This window comes from Clupea harengus, unplaced genomic scaffold (assembly GCF_900700415.2).
Source record: "Clupea harengus unplaced genomic scaffold, Ch_v2.0.2, whole genome shotgun sequence".
Classification (NCBI taxonomy): Eukaryota; Metazoa; Chordata; class Actinopteri; order Clupeiformes; family Clupeidae; genus Clupea; species Clupea harengus.
This window is the reverse complement of record NW_024879951.1, coordinates 15702-36305: the sequence shown is the minus strand read 5'-3', so window position 1 is coordinate 36305 and position 20604 is coordinate 15702. Positions and strand designations below refer to the sequence as shown.

Sequence of the window (20604 nt, the reverse complement as noted above, 5' to 3'; positions counted from 1 at the left end):
TTAATACACAGCCCTGTAGTAGCCTACCATTTAAATAATGAATTATACAGGGAACTAAAGGTAATAATTTAACCTCTTCAGCAATGCCATGCTACTGGCTGAATCTCAGATCAACAAGGGCATGTACACTAAATGAAAGACCGCTCAAAAGTTAGCATAGGTAAACCCTGTAACACTCGTATTTGTACATTAGCAGCTTATGCTAAGCGAGTTCACGAACAGTGCATCATGCTAGATTAATTAAGTGACAGTGCTCGTAACAATTATGAGAAAGCTAAACTATAACAAACACATAATGACAAGGTAGGCTACAAAGTCAAACTCACGTGTACATGGACGCACACAACTTCAACAAAGTGCAACGTTCAATTATGTGAAAATATGCCCGAAGTTAACTGCTACTCCATCTAAATATGCCGTGAGGCGATATCAAAACATTGCACCGTGAGAAGTGGAGTCACATGACCAACGCAATTACCAAATATGGTCATTTACCGAAACATGGTCTGTCTGGGCAATTTAACGACAGGTACTGAGCAACGACATGGTACAAGCATTGGATTTAGACAGCGTCTTTCCTCAGTAGGCTAGAAGGAAATCATTCCGTAATGTTTTAGCTACACCTCCGATAATATGAACGTGTTCACCGTTCAAATTCATTATTTGTCATGAAGTTGCGTTCAGTTCATCGTTCTCATAAAAATGAACGTGTTCAATGAACGCGTTCATGCACACCACTGTCCACAGGCACTGTATCAGACCGTGCTCGGAGATGATATCATGGTTGTGCGATCAGATCCATTAATCATGTCCTCCGCATCTTTTCCATCAGTTACTGCCTTCTTAGTAAATGTTTACCAATTTCCAATTGGTATCCTTTACAACTTCGTTTAAACCTACAAGATGTCTTTTTGGACCCATTTGATTCCAGCATCCACATCATCAACAGCAGTCCAGTGTTAGCACAACCATTGCTGTTAATAAGCCATTACAGATCTTCATTGTTGCAGACTTTTAAGAAGAGTATCACGGCATTATCTCCTCACAGACCGACTCAAAGATCAGCGGCTCATCTCATCATGTCTTGCTTAATACGCATGGTCAACGTCATGCTAGCATTCGGACCAATGAGCAAAAAGTACAATTTGTTGTTTCCCATGTTCAGGCTATGTCTCTTGGCTTCATCCAAACACCACCAGTCGGATCCTCAACGAACACAAGTCCCGGTTTCTCACAACAGCGACTCCAGCTGCACTTCGCAACCCGAGGGCCTTTCATGTCAATATGTTGGATAGAAGCCGTCGATAATTTTTGTAAATTCTCACATATTTCAGTGGGCTTACCACCTGCTCCCTCACAGGTGAAAAGCATTTGTGTCTCCACGGAACTCTTAGAACCACGCTGACCCATGTTAAATGTAGCCTTCAGGCCCTCTAGCGTTAAATAATGATCTTGCGCTTGTTTCCCCGTTGAGTCCCCTGTCCCCAACGCTTGTTGGGCTGTTTTTGTATGGGTAATGGCGACAGCCCCTTATGTAGATCAGTAAACTAGAGGTAGCGAGCTGTCAGTTCTCGTAACACTGTGGACAAACAGTGACTCAACACGATTTTCGGTAAACGTGTTATAGGTTACATCAGAACCCTGGCATCCAAAGCCTTTGATAATTTACAATGTACATGCTATTCTAGGCGTTCCACCTGGCACCAACCGTCACGATTGACGGTATCCAGACTGCGTCAGCATAGCTGTGCATGTGACAAAGATAGCTTCTTAGTGTTTGGTTACTCCACCCAAGGGAACGCTCGGGAAATATTTGTACGTTATTCTCGTTATGGAATTTGAAAACGTTTCTGTTGAAACATCTTATTTAAGAACGTCCTTAATTTCCAAACATACGCCTCAGTGTGGTTTTATCTTCAGTAACATATTTATCAGACAGCAAAGCCTCTGCTAATTAAAATCAATACAAGGCGCCTTTTACAGATAGACTTAAACAGATAATGTTAACTGGGATGACATTATTGTGGCAGAGGCATTACATGCTTCCTAGTCGTGTCACCAGTGTGAATACTTCTTTTGGTAGAGCGTCATTGGGTCTGCTGGTAATGTGTGTCATTAAAGTAAGAAAGGACATACAAGGCTACAAAGTGTCATCTTTGTGACTGACTATCATTTATTGTCCCAACCATGACCCCACATATGAATAACAACAACGACTACAGCGGTGTGGAGACACTATAATCTAGCATTTCGCTCCCTTGAAATTTCATACGCTTTTTGTTGCATTTCAGGGTCATGGTGAATAATGCGGCTTCTTTGATGTAACACTAGTTTCAGATGTGCATGCAAGGGGGAGAGGATGGCATATTGTACATTGCATTTTTGTTTTACTTTACATGTCTTTTGACTGATATCGGCACATGTTTTATTTGGCAATGGCCTCACTGGCAAAGGAAAAAGGCCACAAAATATGATTGTAATATACAGTTCAGTAAGGCTACTTCTACTACTAAATAATTAGAGTGACATAACGAAGCAGCAGACAATGACAGTACAATTGGCAAAGCTGGTCAGTTAACTATGCTACCATTTGTGACCGGTTACCATTTATCCTGAAACATATTAACAAACGAAATATCACAAAGCACCTGACCTTTTCAAGCGCCTACTATGGCCATTGTGCTTGGGAAGTCATACTACAGTAGTTATCCACAGATCTGTCCTCCGCAGTATGGGATGCCATGCAGGTTGAATCAGATCCTGTCTTTCAGTAGGCAAATGAGAGACTGGGCAGTAAGCACAGGCATTTTGTGATTATGTTTAGTTACTTGAGGAAACAAAAAGAGAAAAATGCATTTCTCAGGACTATATCAGTGCCATAACTACCTGCCGTTTTGATTATATGCAGTGCCGTTATCATTAGTAAACAGTACTTGGTACACCTGAATGCATAGGTTAAAAAAAGACAATCCTTCAAATTTTCCAGTGACTGAACTTAAAAAAATGTTGCTCTTTGATGCATAACAGCTGTATGTTTCTCAGACAAGGACTCTAAAAACACTGAACTGTGTTCATTTTACAGCAGTCATTAAGAGAACAATATTGTTATTTCTTCATAAACAACAGTGTTTGAGATGTGTGTGCCAGTACATTATACTGTACCCATCAAGGTAAAGAGTTTGTGTTGGAATTCTTTGCAGATGTCCTCTCCTCTTTCAGTTCCAAGTCTATTCTGCCACCCTGCCACCAGGCCCACTCTTAAACTTGACCACCATGACAGTGATGTTATCTGGGCAACCACGATAGAACGACTGCAGCACAATACTCTTGGCCCCAAAGTGTGGCTCATCAAGGCGCTCACGAACAAAGCGCACTGCCTCCTCATTGCTAAAGGCATCCCACAGTCCATCTGAGGCCAGGATCATAAACTCAGGTTGGAGCTTATCAAGGTCGAAGGTCAGCACATCAGGGTCAGAGATAACCACGTTGAGGTTCTTCAGTGGGTAGTCTCCCAGAGAGCGCGACATGGCCAGGATGCCTTGGACACGCCAGGAGCCGTTGAAACTAATGAAACCACCTGCAGCAGGGGAATACATTTACATGAATGAATTTGAACTTTGATAACACAAACAACAAACAAGCTGTCTTTTTACATTCCTGTTGACAATGTGGGGTTTTGCATCACAGCTCAAAGAATATATAATGAGCAGAGGCACGGTTTTAATCCCCAGAACATTGACATGCTCATAACATATATGTATCAATGTATGAAACATCACAGATTATACATACAAGCAAAAATATTCCTTTCATTTAATCAGCCTGGTTGACCAAGGGTATTATTTCACATGTGTGTTACCACATCAAGACAAATTCCTTGAGTAAAACTGCATTCATGTGACGTGTGTCAGAAAATCAAAAAATGATGAAAATATAATCCATTGATCATAAATCCTCATTGTTGGGGCCAATGTGGTGGTGACTATTGCAGAATTCACAATAGTCAGCAGATGGCAGTGTGATACTGTTGCATTGTTAACTGTTTCACCTTGAGTTTTCACCTCCACAACCAGTGGTGTATAAAGAACTTGAGTAAAAGTAAGGATACCTTACTGGAAAATGACTCAAGTGAAAGTAAAAGTAACCTTTTAGAATACTACTTGAGTAAAAGTCTTAAAGTATCTGATCTTTACTGTACTTAAGTATCAAAAGTAATTTTCTGATATTAAATGTACTTAAGTATTGAAAGTAAAAGTACAAGTAAATGCTGTTAATAAAAAAGCAAAGGGTCAGAATTATGAGAATTATGAAGTTTATTCCGACTTGAATGAGCATACTTATAAACTGGGCCTTATTTGAACACAATTTTAACACCATAGGCAATACTAAAGCAGCACCGAAAGTAACAACCCAGTCATTACTTGAAACTGAAAAATGTTTTGTTCATCTTCAAACAAAACGTCCCAAAAAGCCATTTACATTTTAATCTTTGCAACATTTTGTGAATGGGCTCCTGAGTATCCCAAGGTATGCATAAGGCACAACCTGAGAGAAATAACCTGGCGATCTGATACAAAGCCATAGCATTACACCAGGATCATCAGTTTTACAAGCAAGTTATCGATACAGTGACTGTGAACAACTTTCAGCAACATGCACACACATCCCTTGAACAATAACGTTACTAGCAGCTATTTTGCTCCACACTGCTACGTTACTGTACTGTAGATTGTCACCATCCTAGCTAGCTAGCTAGATACCTCGCCAGAGATGGAATAAAGAATAAGAATAAATAATATTTGTAGGTTATTAGCTAGCTTGAAATATTATATACAGATCTTACCCAGCGGTGAAAGAACATGACTAGCCTACAAGGTTGTGCTGGTGGCATTTAATGAAGAGGTCGTGGGGTTTCTCATTTTTTGATTGAGTATGCTTTTGCTTCGATTATTGTTGTGTCCCCTTCGTTGTTGATCTTAATGTTTTGGATATATCTTTCCACTGCATATTGCAGTCCATTTTGCCTTGATCTGGAGGATATCGCAGGGATATTACTCCAAAAAGAATCACTGACACTGACAGACAGTATAGTCACATAGTGCATGAACGAGTTCAAAAGACGTAGCAACAGTAACTAAGAGGACTGGGCTTTTGCGAACGGTCAATAACGCATTAACGTGCGCTAGGACCACTGATTCGCCAAACCTGCTTGCAGTCTGTGTTCAACCACAGTCCCCGACGTTGGTCTCGTCACTCTCATGATTATTTTTTTTCTAAAGATGATTTGATTTTGTAACGAGTAAGGAAGGTTTCAGGGGAAATGTATCGGAGTAAAAGTATCAGTTTTCTTTGCAAAATGTAGCGAAGTAAAAGTAAAAGTAAACAGAACTATAAGTAGTAAAGTAAAGTACAGATATCCAAAAAAACGACTTAAGTACAGTAACAAAGTATTTCTACTTCGTTACTATACAACACTGTCCACAACTACACAAACACACTTACCAGCTCTCTTGATCCTCTTTCTCTCTTTGAGTTGATAAGGCTTGTGGTCATGTGACAGAGCAACTGCATTTCCATCTTTGTCACACAGAACACCTCTGGAGTCCCCCACATTCGCTACTGTCAGCTCTCTATCTGAGAGTAAGGCCACCAAACATGTTGTACCTACGAAAGAAAATGATCAGAAATATCGGAAACATCTGTGCACGAATCTGTTAAGGGCATGGTGTAGGAGTTTTCCGTCTCTCCCCCACTCCTAAGAACCTACACCACTGGAGGTCAGTGGCTTCTTTTTTTTTACTCTGAAGGGACACTCAGCTAGTCTGCCGCTTCTTGGTCTGACAGCTTTACACAAGAATGACCATTTCTGTTCAAAAAGCTTTTTGTTCTCCCCCCGCTCTCCCTTTTGTTTTGTTCTTTTCTCTTCGGCTTTTGTTGGGGTTGACTTTAAGATGATTGTTCTCAGTGTTTAGTCATACTGTATTGAATGTCAGGACAGTAAAAGGAGCTAAACACACAGCTATACTGGGGTAATGGGGCAGACAAGGTCAGTATGGTTCCTTTATGTTGGTAATTTTCCCAGGTTCATGTGGCCCCTTTGAGCCCTGTTCTATTTCAATGTTTTAATGGTACTATTAAACTAATCCTCCTATATTCCTGACATTTTTTGACCTTTCTTGGAATAACTGCAGGAAAAGGCCCATCCTAAAGTCAGGAGATCATCTCTAGAGCACTACGTAATCCCTGGAAATCCCTATTCAATTCAAGAGTCTCCGACCCAAAGATGTGGCGAAAAAGTGGATAGGGCCATTAAAATGGCTGACAGTAGTTTTCCACTGCCAGTTTTGCTCAAATGCAGTCTTTGACTTTCCTACACCTGCCTCCTGCTCTCTAAGTTCCTCTAAGTCAGAGTTATTGAAGCAGAACACTTGCATCACACCTGTGGCTTCAAATCCCAGGGATCCCTCAAAAGCATACAACATATACTGTATGCCATGCTTTCACTAAAAGCCACTTTTGCATAATGATGGGTGTCTCCAAGAGACACAGAACAGGGCAACAGCTATCACAGAGACTTCAGAGACCTTACTGTTCTCAGTTCAGTAAATCCAGCACTTCTGGTCCCGGTTTCTACGTAATCTCTAAACCTCACCTGCTTCATCGTGGGAGGCGGAAAACTTCTCCACCATGTCGCGGTCTACTGCCAGGATGCGCTGCTCCAGGATAGCAGGGTACGAGAGCTGGCTCTCCCTCTTCTCCCTCTCATAAGCCAGGAGCTGCTGCCTGAGGGCCTCGGGCAGGTGTGCCTTCACGTAGTCAGCAGCCGTCTGAGAAATGAAGAAAAAGTGGAATTGTTGTTTTAGGTCTTTACTGACTGAATATTGCTTGCAATACAAATGTAGTCCCATTTCTCCTGATCAGAGGTATAGTCAGGATTTGCCAGAACTGAGCACTTCCGAATTGATAATGAGACACATGAGGTTGGGATCAGTGAGACACAAATACAAGTTTTTGAACTAAAGCATAGCCTTGCTACTGAGTCACATCTTGATTGTAATGTTGCCTGAGTACAAAAGCCATCAGCGCTGTGAGATATTGAGCTGATGGCTTTTTTCCCAAATACATGTTGCAATACTCCTTTTAAGTAAAAGCATTTTCCCATTTATACGGTGTGTGGTGACTACTTAGATCTTACTTTAATTAAATTAATCTTACTTTAATTAAATTAAAAAGCCATCACTCTCGCCTATAGGACAGCCACTGGATTGGCACCAACCTATTTAAATGCTTATGTAGCACTTTTTTCCCTTTCAACCACTTTGCTCCTCTGATTTGGTTGTCTTTGCTGTCGTTCAGCAGCAAGACATTACAGTCAAGAGTCTTTTCGTTCATGATACGTTCATAATCTACCTAGCGCTGTCTATTCCAGTGACAGCCTTGGTACATTTAAAAAGCTTTTAAAGACTGCCTAATCAGTTCTTTTGTTTGCGATACTTTAGAAATATAATCATGATTTTGCTATTTATTATAATCATTATTATTATTATTATTATTATTATTATTATTATTATTAATAATTGATTGCTTTTACTTTACATTGATAATTTATATTATTAATATTTATATTGTTTCTTGTTTTTTGTTTCATTATGCTTATTATTACATTCATATTAGTAATGATTTGCTAATGTTTTGTAAATCGCTTCGACAAAAGCGTCAGCTAATTATAAATTATATATATAAACTATAACGATATACTTCACAACCGACAGCCATTCAGTTTGTTCCACACCACAGCAATGATACATCATGATCTGTCTTCCAGATCTCAAATCCATTAAAGGTCAATTTAGAGTTCCAGCTAGCCAACACACTCCAGAGGGACATAAAACTGTATATATATATTTCAGATACTCCTCAGTATCTACTCTTTATGTGGACGTCCTCTAAATTCTTCCATGTGCTTTTGTACAAGCTTTAGATGTATGTATTCAAAAGCTTTCCATCACTTTAACAAGTAGACAAAGCGTGTAGCTCCTTAGTGACCATCTCAAAACCACGGACTGAGACCTGCCCCCACTCTCTCTTTAAACTCGGCTGAAGCACAATGGTCATCCAAGCAATGGTTGGTGCTCATAAACAAGAGTGGTTGTGACATCATTGTGACTGTGTGTGTTCATTTCTATTTACTATATTATATCCTCTCCAAACATCACTGTATTGCAGTGTAAAACATCATTGTATTGCATTGTTTAATCACTGTTCTCTTTCTTCATATATGTAGCTTTGGCAAGAATGAAATACTATGCTACCTTGAGAGTGAGAGACATATGGGGGTGGGGGGCTGCTTCCCATAAGCTTTCTTGAGAATCAGGATCATCATGAATACACCTCCCATCATCATACCTAGTTTTGCATGTTGGGTTTTGTCCTGATAACATGAGCAGTGATATCATTGACGCTATAGTCATTACTATTAAATCCTTGACTTAACAATGTAATTGATGTTTCTCCAAATATGGTATAAACGGGTGGATAGATTGACACTATATTAATAAATGATGTCAGTATTGTATAAAAATACAACGTAAATACACATGAAATACTAATTAAGTTACAACAGCTTTGTATAACAGCACTTTATTTCCAGAACTCTGACGGGCTTAATGAGGCTGAGTGGCTTAAACTCTGACAGTAACTCAAAGGGGGTTGTAATTTCATTCTGTACCTAATACTTCTCATGACATCACTAGCAGTGGCAATACACCAAGTACCCTTGGATGGGATTGGAAGACTATAAATAAAAATGTGCTCACTTTTGCAAGACACAGTTATTTATAAAACCTTTATGTTCACCTATTACTTCTTAATTCTATAGGTCTTGACTGCTCTAATCGGGATTTCTCCCACAGCTATTCTCTCTGGGGTAAGAAAGCCACTTCACTCCTCTGGATCAGTTTAATTACAACAGCAGGGAGCTTCATTAAAAACAGAAGCCACCCCTAAGTAATGAGACCATTAGCACTGACTAATGTGCAAGATGATTAGCAGACACCACTACCGCTACCATTGACTCTGAAATGAGAAAAATGAATGGTTGAAATGCAACTGACTATGAAAGTAATTATTTGTGCTTGTGTGTGTGTGTGTGTGTGTGTGTGAGAGGGAGAGGGAACGCCTCTGGTGAGTGGGTGTATAGGGCACTCAAAGCCAGTCAGCCTGAATGCCTGCCTTCTCAGAGGCCAATTGGTGAGCACCATGCACCTATCAGATCTCCTAAACTGCAAGGTCACACTGATCGTGTGAGTTATGTCTCACCATGCCGCTTTCAAAGAGTACAAATCTCTCTCGCTCTCTCGCGCGCTCTCTCTCTCTCTCTCTCTATGGCCATATCTCCCCATCTATACTTTTATATAAATAGATTCTGACATGTTCTGACAAACTGAAATAGAATATTCTCTTCATGACCAAGCATTTGTTATTACCCCAGTATTTTGTGTGACATGACTCAACATTACCTCTGATCTTATAATGTAGAGGCATAAAGTGAGATACTTTCATTAATATCAAATATTCTGGAACCTTCCCTTCCAAGACAATAACACATACTGTGAACAGTAGACATCAGACAGAACAACTAAATATTTAATGTGCTGCAGCATAATGGGAGGAAGTGGTTTACAGAAACCTTCATCCATATCTAAGAAGCTTGCTCTTTCTTCTTTTGCTATTTGCCCTTTCTGTGGCATAGTATGCTTACAAAGACCAACACTACTGTATATACTGAAATTGAAGCAACTTACTAAAGTTGAAAACATATACACCCACCCACACACACATACACACACACACACTACTACACTCTAATTTGACGACCTGTATTTTCTTCCCAACACCCCCTCGTAAACTATAAAAACAAGCTAAATCAAACAGAAGCAGCTCCATAAAATGCAACTAGATCTCTTCTTACTGCTGAATACTAATATGATCAATGTTGACATGGCCTAATCAGACACCGTAAACACAGAGGTAAGTAGTGATCATTTACAGGTACATTTACTGCATATGGTCACCTAAAAGGTGATATTGGATTTATAATTATACAAACAACACGATCGAAGAGCAGTAAAAAGTCAAACATCTGCCATTGTCTGTGACTTCCACAAAGGCAGTAGCAGATGTCTCTCTCTCTCTCTCTTCTGGGTGAGGTAAGAGATGAATGCAACCAAGTGGTGTGTGCGCAACTAAGTCCATCTCTGGTGACTACCCAGGGAATGGACTGAGCTACAGCATCTGAAAAAGCCCACATCCTCGGAGTGCCAAGCCCATCATACTCACTGTTCTTTTCCCCAGGGTTTTGAAGACCTTAACAGTTCAGAACTAAACCCAGTGAAATAAATGTTAACTGGAATTCAGTAGCTGAAAAGGACACAGGCCTATGACTTATGTCTTTGCCTCAGCAGTTTATTTGGAATGTGTCAGGGTGAAATGCATTTTCTCACCCGTTTACATTCATATGAGCTATATGAAATTCAGCAAATTTTGCATCAGGACCAGTTCATACACTTCCATGCAATTTGTAGACCACCTTAGCTGGATGATAGTGAAGACTGCTTTCACTACACAGGCTACCAGTAGCCAGAATAAATACGTATAAAACATCTTACCTCCCCACCGTGACCGTCGAATATCCCAAATATGGACGGGTGACTTTTATTAACAATGTCAGTGATTACTTCAAAGCGGTCTTCCATGTGGTCTCTCCTGCCTTGGATGGAGTACACTGCTACATTGTTGTTTTTGAAGTCCCAGGTTTTAGAGAATTCAGCATCCGCGACATCCAGACCTCCAAGTCTATCGTTCAGCATGATCTCTGCCACTTTTCCCTTCACCATTTTCACAGCATCACGGCTGGATTTCACAATGGTCTTCACTTCATCCGTATGGAAGAAGTAACTCCACAGAGCCAAGCTTATGCATAGCAAAAACAAGGTCTCTGGCCTGAGTAAGAAATAACGCATGATCCGACCTAAAAGAGACAACAGCGTCATTGTGTCTCCTATCATCACACGCACAGAAACTGCTTAATGTCGTTCCTCTCGCACAATTTACTCCATTCCACTGTAAATCATTTAAAAGAATAGCAACTACAAAGAAACCCCCCGATGTCCGCTTAAGGTCTGAAACGAAAAGGCCTTTCAACAAAGCGCTCCCCGCACAACGCATCTGATTTCTGGTAGAGGTGGGCAGCTGTTTGAATGAGCTCCGTTTGTTAGCGCCTGCGTGTGCAGTCGGGGAAGGGAAACCAAATTCGATTGTAGCTGTGGATAGAACGGCAGTTGAAGAAACCGGCACACAATGCGAGGAAGTTGTAGTCGTGTATAGCCCATTCTAAACTGTGTCTTTGAAGTGATGCTCTCTGGCTTTATTGCTAAAATATCGCAAATCGGACCTCATGACGAGTTTAACCTGGGAAAAAAGAAATGCCTACTTTACGCTCTTCGAGTTAATAATACTCTATTGTTAGCATAACATTAGGCTGCCAAGCGTCTAGTGGGCGCATTACGTAGCCCACATTACTGCAATAGTGCTACTATAGCCACCACTGTAGTGAGCATGCTCTGTGATTCATTGCACCACAAACATGTTTCGGGCCTCATACGATTTAAAAGTGCAGAATTATTTGCCTTTTCTCCAGACGTATCAGTCGTGACTATAGGTATATGTAAATCGTAGCGCGCGTGTGTTTGATTGTGAACATGCTTTGTGTGCTTTTATATTTGCTAACCTTCATGACATATTGCCTGGGTTGTCCATGACATGATCATCACAAATGCATTTCCCTACACAGAATGTGACAATCCTGTGAGAACACAGTACTCTTGGGTCTGTTACTTTTTAGGCAGGCTTAATCCATTTTATCTTTACGCAACCAAAACAACAAAGTCGTGCATTTGTGTTCAGGCAATTGGAAGTCGACTAAAATGAATGTAAAGGGCTTTTTCTAGTGGATGACGCGGGGTAGAGCGTCATTGTCAGTAGCCTTTCCAGATGTGTAGTTTTCGGTAAGTCGTGCATTGTAGGCTACCATTAAATGATTTCGTCATTGATTGCCCTTTGCTTCTCTGACATGACCATGTGTTTTTTATAAATACCGATCTTACAACATTTCCCAAACCACAAATCGGAAGATTGTAGCCAGTTCCGTGAAATAGCCATGGAATTGCATTCTCGTTTAAATGGCCTATAGATAGGTAACACAAGATGTAACGTTGGCCTAAATAGTTCACACTTTATAGTTCGACTACTTATGAAACCATCAGGTGACGGACGTTTCATAACCTGTGAAATTAAAAAGGGATTTAGCTAGTCAAGAAGCAATCTCATGCACCACTTTTATAATATCAATACAACTGTTTCCCCATACGGGATTGGTTGGTTGGAATCCCCCTCACTTTCAATAGTTATCTACATTTGTTTTTCTGAATTTATTCGATTTATTATACGAGTGTAATATGTTTGACAACTTAGAAATGGTTCCACTATGTTAAGCTGTGAAATCATTGGCAGCAGATGAAAGTCTGAACTACACTGTCCTTCATAGTCAGGTAGCCTACTCCACCAGACCATATTGGGTGACTCTCACGAGATATCATGAACCTCATTTGAAACGAGGTTGCCTCGGCTTTCATTTGAAAGATGTGTTTTTCTCTTGACTTGCTGTTTCAGATCTTGTTTGATGTGCTGCCAGGTGGATTGATCACACTGACATGCAATGGACCTGATCTCAACCCAACACCAGAGGACCTAGATCCATGACATTTGCAAACAGTATTGCTATTAAGTTTCCAACACCATGTACAGTATAAAAGGTTTCTTACTGTTATGCATAGTCAGGTTTGTCTTTCCTGCGCCCATAAGGGATTTATGCACCTGACCATAACCCTCTGGTGTCATCTAACACACATACTTCTTGTAACCCACCCCTATCTTGTGTTTCCCTTTTGATCCTTGGGAAAATCATGATCCCACAACCTAGAACTGGCTTTGCATAGTATTAATTAAGGTTTGCTTATCCTCTCGAGAACAAGTTGAAGGGCTTTATTTTTCATACATGGAACAAGAAAGGGAGAGGATGAAAAGAGTGACCGTTGGTTTGGTTGGTTCTCAAAAAGATACAGAAGCCTGTCCTCAGGTATCAGCTTTGGAGTGCAAGCCAGATGCCACCCACCTTTCAAATCACAGGTATCCCCCCTCATTGGTCACACTGCTTGAGGATGGTGAAGAAGAACTTGTTAAAAGGCAGAGCTTTGGTTGTGTTATTAGAATAAACTGGTTAAGACCTGTATTCAACAGGTTAAGCACGCCAATCTATACCGTAAGTATGACATGAGATCTTATCTATCTATCTATCTATCTATCTATCTATCTATCTATCTAATCTATGATATCTATCTATCCATCTGTCTTGCTTTCAATACAAATGATGCACACTTCTCCATATCATTTTCAGTCAACGCACTGAGATGACCCTGAAGACACTGCCGTCTGTCTTCCTGGCGATGGCCCTGCTGACCGTCCTGATGGCAAGCCAGACATCTGCAGTCAGAACCACAAGATGGCCAAAAGCTAAACATACCAAGAAGCCCCCAAGAGGTGGCGCTGGGCCAGTCCAAGGAGTTCCACCCCGTCTGGGTCTCCACCAGGTCACCACCACTACCCCAAGCCCCTCCAGCACTACAGGGACAGAAGAGACCACTGAATCCATGATGGATGGCTACTCCTCAACACCCACGGACAGCACCACTTACTCCAGTGATGCCTACTCCATGGACTACCACACAGAGGCCACGGTGCCAGATGGAGTGGGACTAGAGAACTACACCCTGGACTATAACGAATGCTTCTTTAACGTCTGTGCATGCTGTCCCCCTGAGAAAGGACCGCCAGGACCAGTAGGAGAGAGGGGTCTACCAGGTACCGACAGGGACCAAAACCCGGAAAAATACCTCTTAAAACTCCATTAGCTAGTTATACGTATAAGCACAGACTTCATTCAATGTTTACTCTCTGGACTTTGAGCCAATGTGAATTCAGGAGTACACTGACTTCCAAAGATGTTAATGTATTAATATATTCTCCGTTTTATCCAAATGAGTATTCAGAAATACACTGGCTAACAATGCTGGCAATGATTTGTGTCACGCCAGGACCGCCGGGAGAGAAGGGGGAGAAAGGACCAATAGGACCAGCTGGACTCACAGGTCTCCCTGGCACACCAGGATCTCTTGGAAGTAAAGGTATCTTACTTTAGCCTGATCTTCTTTGTAGAGGCTATAGAACGCTTTGAACAGCTATATTACCTATTTCCTTATTTTTGAAAGCAAGTAAATGAATAATTGTGAAGCACTTTCATTGTTTTTTAAATATTCTCAACACAAGAGTATTATGCGCCTGTTCTGTTTCTTTTCAAGACATTATATTACAACATTAAAAAAAAAAGAGCTATCTGTAATGTACCATCCATATTTTTTCAGGAGAAAAAGGAGAACGTGGAGAGGCAGGGATACCTGGTGCTTTGAGTATTCCTGGAAGGCCTGGGGACAAAGGTGTGACCATCCTTTCGTCACAGATCTTAAAAGGCTAATAGTTTATGTGATGCTTCTGTTTCATTTTGTTTTTGTTTTGTGTGTGAATGTAGCATACAAAGACCATTCTCATTTTAAAACACAGTCTCAGCAAGGGCTGTAACTGAGAAGTGATGAGACTCTATATCTACTCTTTATCTACAAATATTTCTGTCCAAACAGGTGATCCTGGCTTGAAAGGCAACAATGGAGATGTGGGCCCTCCTGGCTTGAAAGGAGATCCGGGGGAGAAAGGAGGCAGAGGTGAAAGTGGGATTAAGGGGGAGAAGGGAGATCCAGGGGTGGTTGGGATGATGGGAGCTCCTGGGCTAGATGGTATGAAGGGTGACAAGGGGGAAACTGCAGAGTGCCTACCTGGAGAGAAGGGGGAGAGGGGTGAGAGGGGTGAGAACGGACCTCCTGGACTGAGAGGTGACACTGGTCCTCCCGGAAGGAACGGCACTGAGGGACTTCCTGGGGCTGATGGTGAGAAGGGCGATGCAGGCTCTCCAGGGGTTAAAGGGGACACAGGGCCCACAGGGACACCAGGTCCACCAGGGGGAAGAGGCATACCCGGAGCGAAGGGGGCCAGGGGGCCAAAGGGTCCCCGGGGACAGAGAGGACTGAAGGGTGCCAAAGGGGAGAACGCCGTCCAGATCCGCTCAGCTTTCAGTGTGGGTCTCTTCCCCAGCAGGTCCTTTCCTCCTCCTGGCCTGCCTGTCAAATTTGACAAGATCTTCTACAATGAAGAGGGTCACTGGGATCCTGCCACCAGCAAATTTAACTGCACCCACCCAGGTGTTTATGTGTTCTCTTACCACATCACTGTCAGGAACCGGCCACTCCGCGCGGCCCTGGTGGTGAATGGTGTGCGCAAATTACGCACACGTGACTCACTTTATGGCCAGGATATCGACCAAGCCTCCAACTTGGCAGTGTTTCGGCTGGTAGCGGGAGACGAGGTGTGGCTGGAGACTCTGCGGGACTGGAACGGAGTTTACTCAAGCAGCGAAGATGACAGTACCTTCTCTGGCTTCCTCCTCTATTCCGATGCCAAGGACTGACCCTAATGCTCTTTAACCTCTGACACCAGTGTGACCTGTGTGCACACTGTACCCATGAGCTCTATGCTTGTACTCTGCACAATATCATCACTACAGCAAGTAACTATCTCTGCATGAGACAATTTTCTTTCTGCTTTCTGCTGATGTAATATAAAGGACCGCTGAAACACAACATCAAATGTATGTTTATATAGGTGACTGACTCATTGAAATTAAAAACGTTCTACTGCAAAAGCCTATGTTTTTCTTCATTTGAAGACATGATATATCATTCTGTCATGTTTATTCACAAAAAAAAAAACATTTTTGTTTTCAACAAGAAGGCTGGTTAAGGTAGACTGATTTTGTGCTTTTATGTTTTATTTGGGTCGTCCACTAGATGGCACTACAGGGCTTCAGTCATGAAGAGATTAAACTGATCTTCTGAATACACTGGAAAACATTACATATGCAGGTTTGTGTCATATTTGGCATTTCATGAATCATACATATGATGCAGAGAATAGTTGCTTTGTAATTCTAAGACACTCAGATAGAGTGTGTATGGAGGGTGGGTATGGAATTCTAGAAAGTGAAAACTCGCATTAAGCAGGTGACACACATCGGCCAATAATTCTAAATAAATCAACAGATGGTGCCAAAATGCAAGGTTCAGCACTACTAAAAAAGTATAGAGAAGGATTATAATGCTATGAATTAAAATTCCCTTTAAGTGCTGAATTTAAAGGAGAAAACATTCTTACTGGAGGAATTTATCAGGAATGAGTTGTTAGAATCAGTGCAGGGGAACGCAACAGGATTTTGTATCTTTTGTATGTGTCATTTAGATGAAATAACACACCCAGTTACTTTTTTGTTTGGAAGAGGATATCTTAAAAACAGAAATTGTCATTTTTCACTGATATAAACAAATCATCCGGAATTGGAGTAGTATATGGGGAAACTGGTTGTACCCCGTTATTTGTGTTTTTAACTGTAGTTCAGCTGAAATGAAAAAGCAAAACTCAACAAAATGAAAGTGACCAAAAACAAAGAAAGTATGCAATGAGTTCACTGTTGCATCTTGACGTTGCAAACCCCAGTCAATGAAATCGCATCAACCAGAAGCGAAGACCTATTTGTAATTGTACTCCTCAAAGGTTTAACAGTACAGAGTCATAGTTCTCAGGAGCTTTAGCTGTACTTTTTCCTTGCTGCTATGCAACATTGCAGGGTTTTCTTGCCTGAACACAATGCACAATACTACACATGCGCAGTGTTGTTTGATGTCACAAACGTGTCACAAATGCCAAGATTCTTTGATTCAAAGTTCTAGAATATTAAGGTGTGAAGTGGACCTGCTACAGTAGGTGACTTACTTTGCTACCTGGTGACCACAGTATTTTGACTCCTTTGAGATGGAGAGGGAGCAAAATAGAAACAATGTGGTCCCAGAGGAGTCCCAGGAAACCTCAAAAACAAATGACAACTCATCCTCATTAGACCAAGAAAACCACAGTGCCTCCTGTGTAGATCCAACAAATACTCATGTTGACCGGCATCTCCTGACTTTAAGTTCCATACCACCACTTCTGGATGACCAGCAAGACTCCTGGAATGATCCCTCTCCATCGAGCCACAAACCAGCACAAAATTATGCTAGCGAATTCAGCTCATCTTCATTGGGAAAGCAGGAAGGTACCACCCAATCTGAATCCGATACAGAAGAAAATAAACAAGAGGCATGTAATTATGTCCTATCTCCTCCAAACCATCTGTCAGACAGTGGGAGGTCAGATCCATTTTTGTCAATGCCACCATTAACTCTAGATGACAACGTACAACATACTCAAGATTGCTATGTCCAAGATGACCAGCAAATCATCAATAACCAGCTCCTTTCAGCAACTGAATCAGTAGAATTGTATCAGTTGTATTTTCACAATATGTTGGAATATCCCTGTTCCTCTGAAACAGTGATGGATATGCATTTGGAGAGTAGTATGCATGACACAGGAATGAGTGAGCAAGATTACCATAGTGCTGCCCAACTAGACTTTAGAAGACCCAGTGATCCGCTTGGGAGACTAGTGACACAAGATACCAAGGGACACAACCCACCTTCTTCAGCAACACCCACATCATCAAACTGTGACCTCCTGGGTTCAAATGATTTCTGTGTTCTGATTTCTGTACACCCAGTGCCAGAAGATACACGAGCCTCAGGTGACAGATATATCCCTGGAGTTGTCGAAGATGACGACACGGGCGCTGACTCTTCATCTGAACACTCCTATAATTTGGTCTCGGATAGATCTGGAGAGGCATCCGATTATGATGCAGAGAAGGCAGAGAGTGAATCTATCGCTCAAGGTCCTCTCCCAGAGGAGAGCTCCTGCAATGAATTTGGAGGAGGATCATATTTTCTTACAGGAAGTACCAATCATTCTGATCTATCGGAAGCTTACACTGTGTTGAACAACTGTGATCGGGCATGTTTCACAGAATGCACCTCTAATCCTGATCCAGGATATGTGGATGACACTGTTTATCCTGAAGTCATAATGGGACTAAGAGAGGCAGAAACTTGTACCATTCCTACCAGAGAAAGGCAGTTAGATGATCAGGAGAATACAAACAACACGTCAACCCTTACTTCAAGACAATCCAGCTATGTTTCTGTCTGTCTATGGTCTCACCACACACTGTCTTTTATTTTTGAGTTCCTGAGGGATGCTTTATCCTGTAAGGATGACACATAAACAAATGCAAAGCTATCAGGAAGAACCCTTTACTGAACAGGACAACATCACCAAATCCAGACACCAGGAAAAACAGTCAACATTTATCCTCAAATTCAGTGCTTTGAAACTTTAAAGGAACTGATCAAACCTTAGTAGCAAAATCAGGGTCTAGATGTAGTGTCCACCTCAACTCAAATGACTCCTGTCCTCTGATGTCAACACAACCAACCCAAGACTATAAGACAGTATCAGGTGACAACTCTCCCTGGTAACTGCTCAGAGCGCACATGCTCCCTAACCTCTGAGAGTTTCGGAGAGGCTTATGATTCAGATGCTGAGATGGCAGGCAGTGAGTCAAGTCTAGGCCCCAACTCAGAGATAAGACTCTGTTCTGAGTATGAGGCCTGTGACAGTATCAACAGTCACCTTGACCACTCAGTTGACAGGAATACCACTTCATATATCAGAGGAAACACTGATGTCTTAATGTCTCAAAAAACCTGCTCCTGCCAACAAGGAAGAACATCATCCTGTACGTGTCAAAGAACCACCTCCCTTGGACAACAAGACAGCAGACACCAAAACGAGAGGTCAAGGAGATCGGCAAAGCGATCCTCTAAAGAATTAGATCCCACCCTTTCAGTGCTGATGAAGTGTCTGTTGCACCTCCCAAACAGAGGAGGAACACGTAGGAGCAGCAAACCTTAGTGAACTAAAACAGTAAACTAAGACACTGTTCCAATCATTTTGTGGCGAATTATCTCCTAGGAGGGTAGCAATGAAAATGAATAAAAGCTCTTACACAATATATTTTGTATCTATGACAAAATTAAACTAAATGAAATTGTTTTGAAACGAGACTGTTGTTAAGATCAAAGGACAGTTGGTCGGGGACTTGAATACACATTATAATTCATAATTCTGATTACCAACAGATTACCAACAGGTAACATTAGCTAATAGTGTTGACAGACGGACTGAAAACCCGATTCATCGAACCAGGTTATTTCACAAAGCTGGTCGAACCAGATTGCAACAGCAATTTAACTGGATCAACTTGCCAAGCAATGAAGCGGAGTAGGTACCCTTTGTAGTTCTACCTTTTCTTATTAATTGTCCTTGTCTGGCTAAGGTGTCTATGGCTGCCCCTAGACCAAAAAGTTGCTAAATTTGGCATACAGATTGGGGACCGTCCCCTGGTTCTTTTAACCATGTTTCATGACTGCACCTCGAGCACTCTAGCGCCACCAATGGACCGAAGTTGGAGGTGAGTTTTTCACCTCCACTGATTTTCAAACATGAGGTACTAGAAATTGGATTCCTTGGATCAAGCCTAGTAGCACCCTGCCCTACCCCACCCTAATTTCCACCATATTGGATTTTATGACAACATTTTACAAGCCACAATTTTTCTCCAGTCTTCACCAAAATTGGCACAGACGATATTTTGACCAAGGTTCACAATTGGTTCACATATGGATTTAGAATTTTGAAAGCGTCCGTCACAGCGTATTAAAATTGCCGGCAAAGCTGCCGAACAGGAAATAAGGTAATATCTCAAAAACACTTTGATGTATCAAGACCAAAAATTTGTACATGGTACATGGGCCCCATTTTGAGAAAGCACAAAAAATGTGTGTCATTTGACCACTGGCGGAGCTGCAATAAACAAAAATGTGTTTTAGCTAATAACTGTTGATGTGTTTGCCTTAAAAAGATAAATCTTGGGTCCGGTGTTACCGTGGAAGGTCCCAATGCTGACACATGGCAACTTTTCATGTCAACCTAATTAATGCAGTCGCCATATTGGATTTAATCACAAAACAAAGTTTTCATCACCAACAAACCATGTTGAATCTTCACCAGAGTTGGCAGAGACATGCTCTTGACATATTGACATCAAGTTTCCATGGCAACTCTGCTTGGACACCTCATTTACATTTAGTCATTTAGCAGACGCTTTTATCCAAAGCGACTTACAATGTATACACATTTTACATTTACACTGATGGCACACTGCACATCAGGAGCAAAGTGTCTTGCTCAAGGACGCTTCGACAGGGAATTGAACTAGCAACCTTCTGATTACTAACCAACTTCTCTACCTCCTGTACCACTGTCGCACCTCATCATTCATCGTATATCCCAATATGGCATAGTCTTGCCAGGAAGCCCATTTGGTCTATGGTG

The 20604-nt window shown here is 41.5% G+C and overlaps 2 protein-coding genes across 2 annotated transcripts; one reads left to right on the top strand and one right to left on the bottom strand.

Annotated features, from left to right (window-relative positions):
• Positions 1–2148: 2148 nt before the first annotated feature.
• On the bottom strand, positions 2149–11632 carry ppm1la (protein phosphatase, Mg2+/Mn2+ dependent, 1La). The gene is made up of 4 exons (XM_042705735.1): positions 10668–11632; positions 6653–6827; positions 5503–5664; positions 2149–3577 (listed from the first exon to the last, which is right to left on the bottom strand). Exons 1-4 carry the CDS (start codon positions 11064–11066, stop codon positions 3228–3230), a joined length of 1086 nt encoding a protein of 361 aa, XP_042561669.1. The 5' UTR covers positions 11067–11632; the 3' UTR covers positions 2149–3227.
• Positions 11633–13413: 1781 nt separating this feature from the next.
• On the top strand, positions 13414–15925 carry otol1a (otolin 1a). The gene is made up of 4 exons (XM_042705734.1): positions 13414–13977; positions 14211–14300; positions 14538–14609; positions 14811–15925. Exons 1-4 carry the CDS (start codon positions 13527–13529, stop codon positions 15689–15691), a joined length of 1494 nt encoding a protein of 497 aa, XP_042561668.1. The 5' UTR covers positions 13414–13526; the 3' UTR covers positions 15692–15925.
• Positions 15926–20604: the final 4679 nt, after the last annotated feature.

Coding starts and splice junctions, on each gene's coding strand:
- ppm1la (XM_042705735.1), bottom strand. CDS start 11,066: ATGATAGGAGACACAATGACGCTGTTGTCTCTTTTAGGTCGGATCATG. Junction 5,665..6,652: donor CGCCTCCCACGATGAAGCAG/GTGAGGTTTAGA, acceptor TTTCTTTCGTAG/GTACAACATGTTTGGTGGCC. Junction 3,578..5,502: donor AAAGAGGATCAAGAGAGCTG/GTAAGTGTGTTT, acceptor CCCCTGCTGCAG/GTGGTTTCATTAGTTTCAAC.
- otol1a (XM_042705734.1), top strand. CDS start 13,527: ATGACCCTGAAGACACTGCCGTCTGTCTTCCTGGCGATGGCCCTGCTG. Junction 14,301..14,537: donor AGGATCTCTTGGAAGTAAAG/GTATCTTACTTT, acceptor ATATTTTTTCAG/GAGAAAAAGGAGAACGTGGA. Junction 14,610..14,810: donor TGGAAGGCCTGGGGACAAAG/GTGTGACCATCC, acceptor CTGTCCAAACAG/GTGATCCTGGCTTGAAAGGC.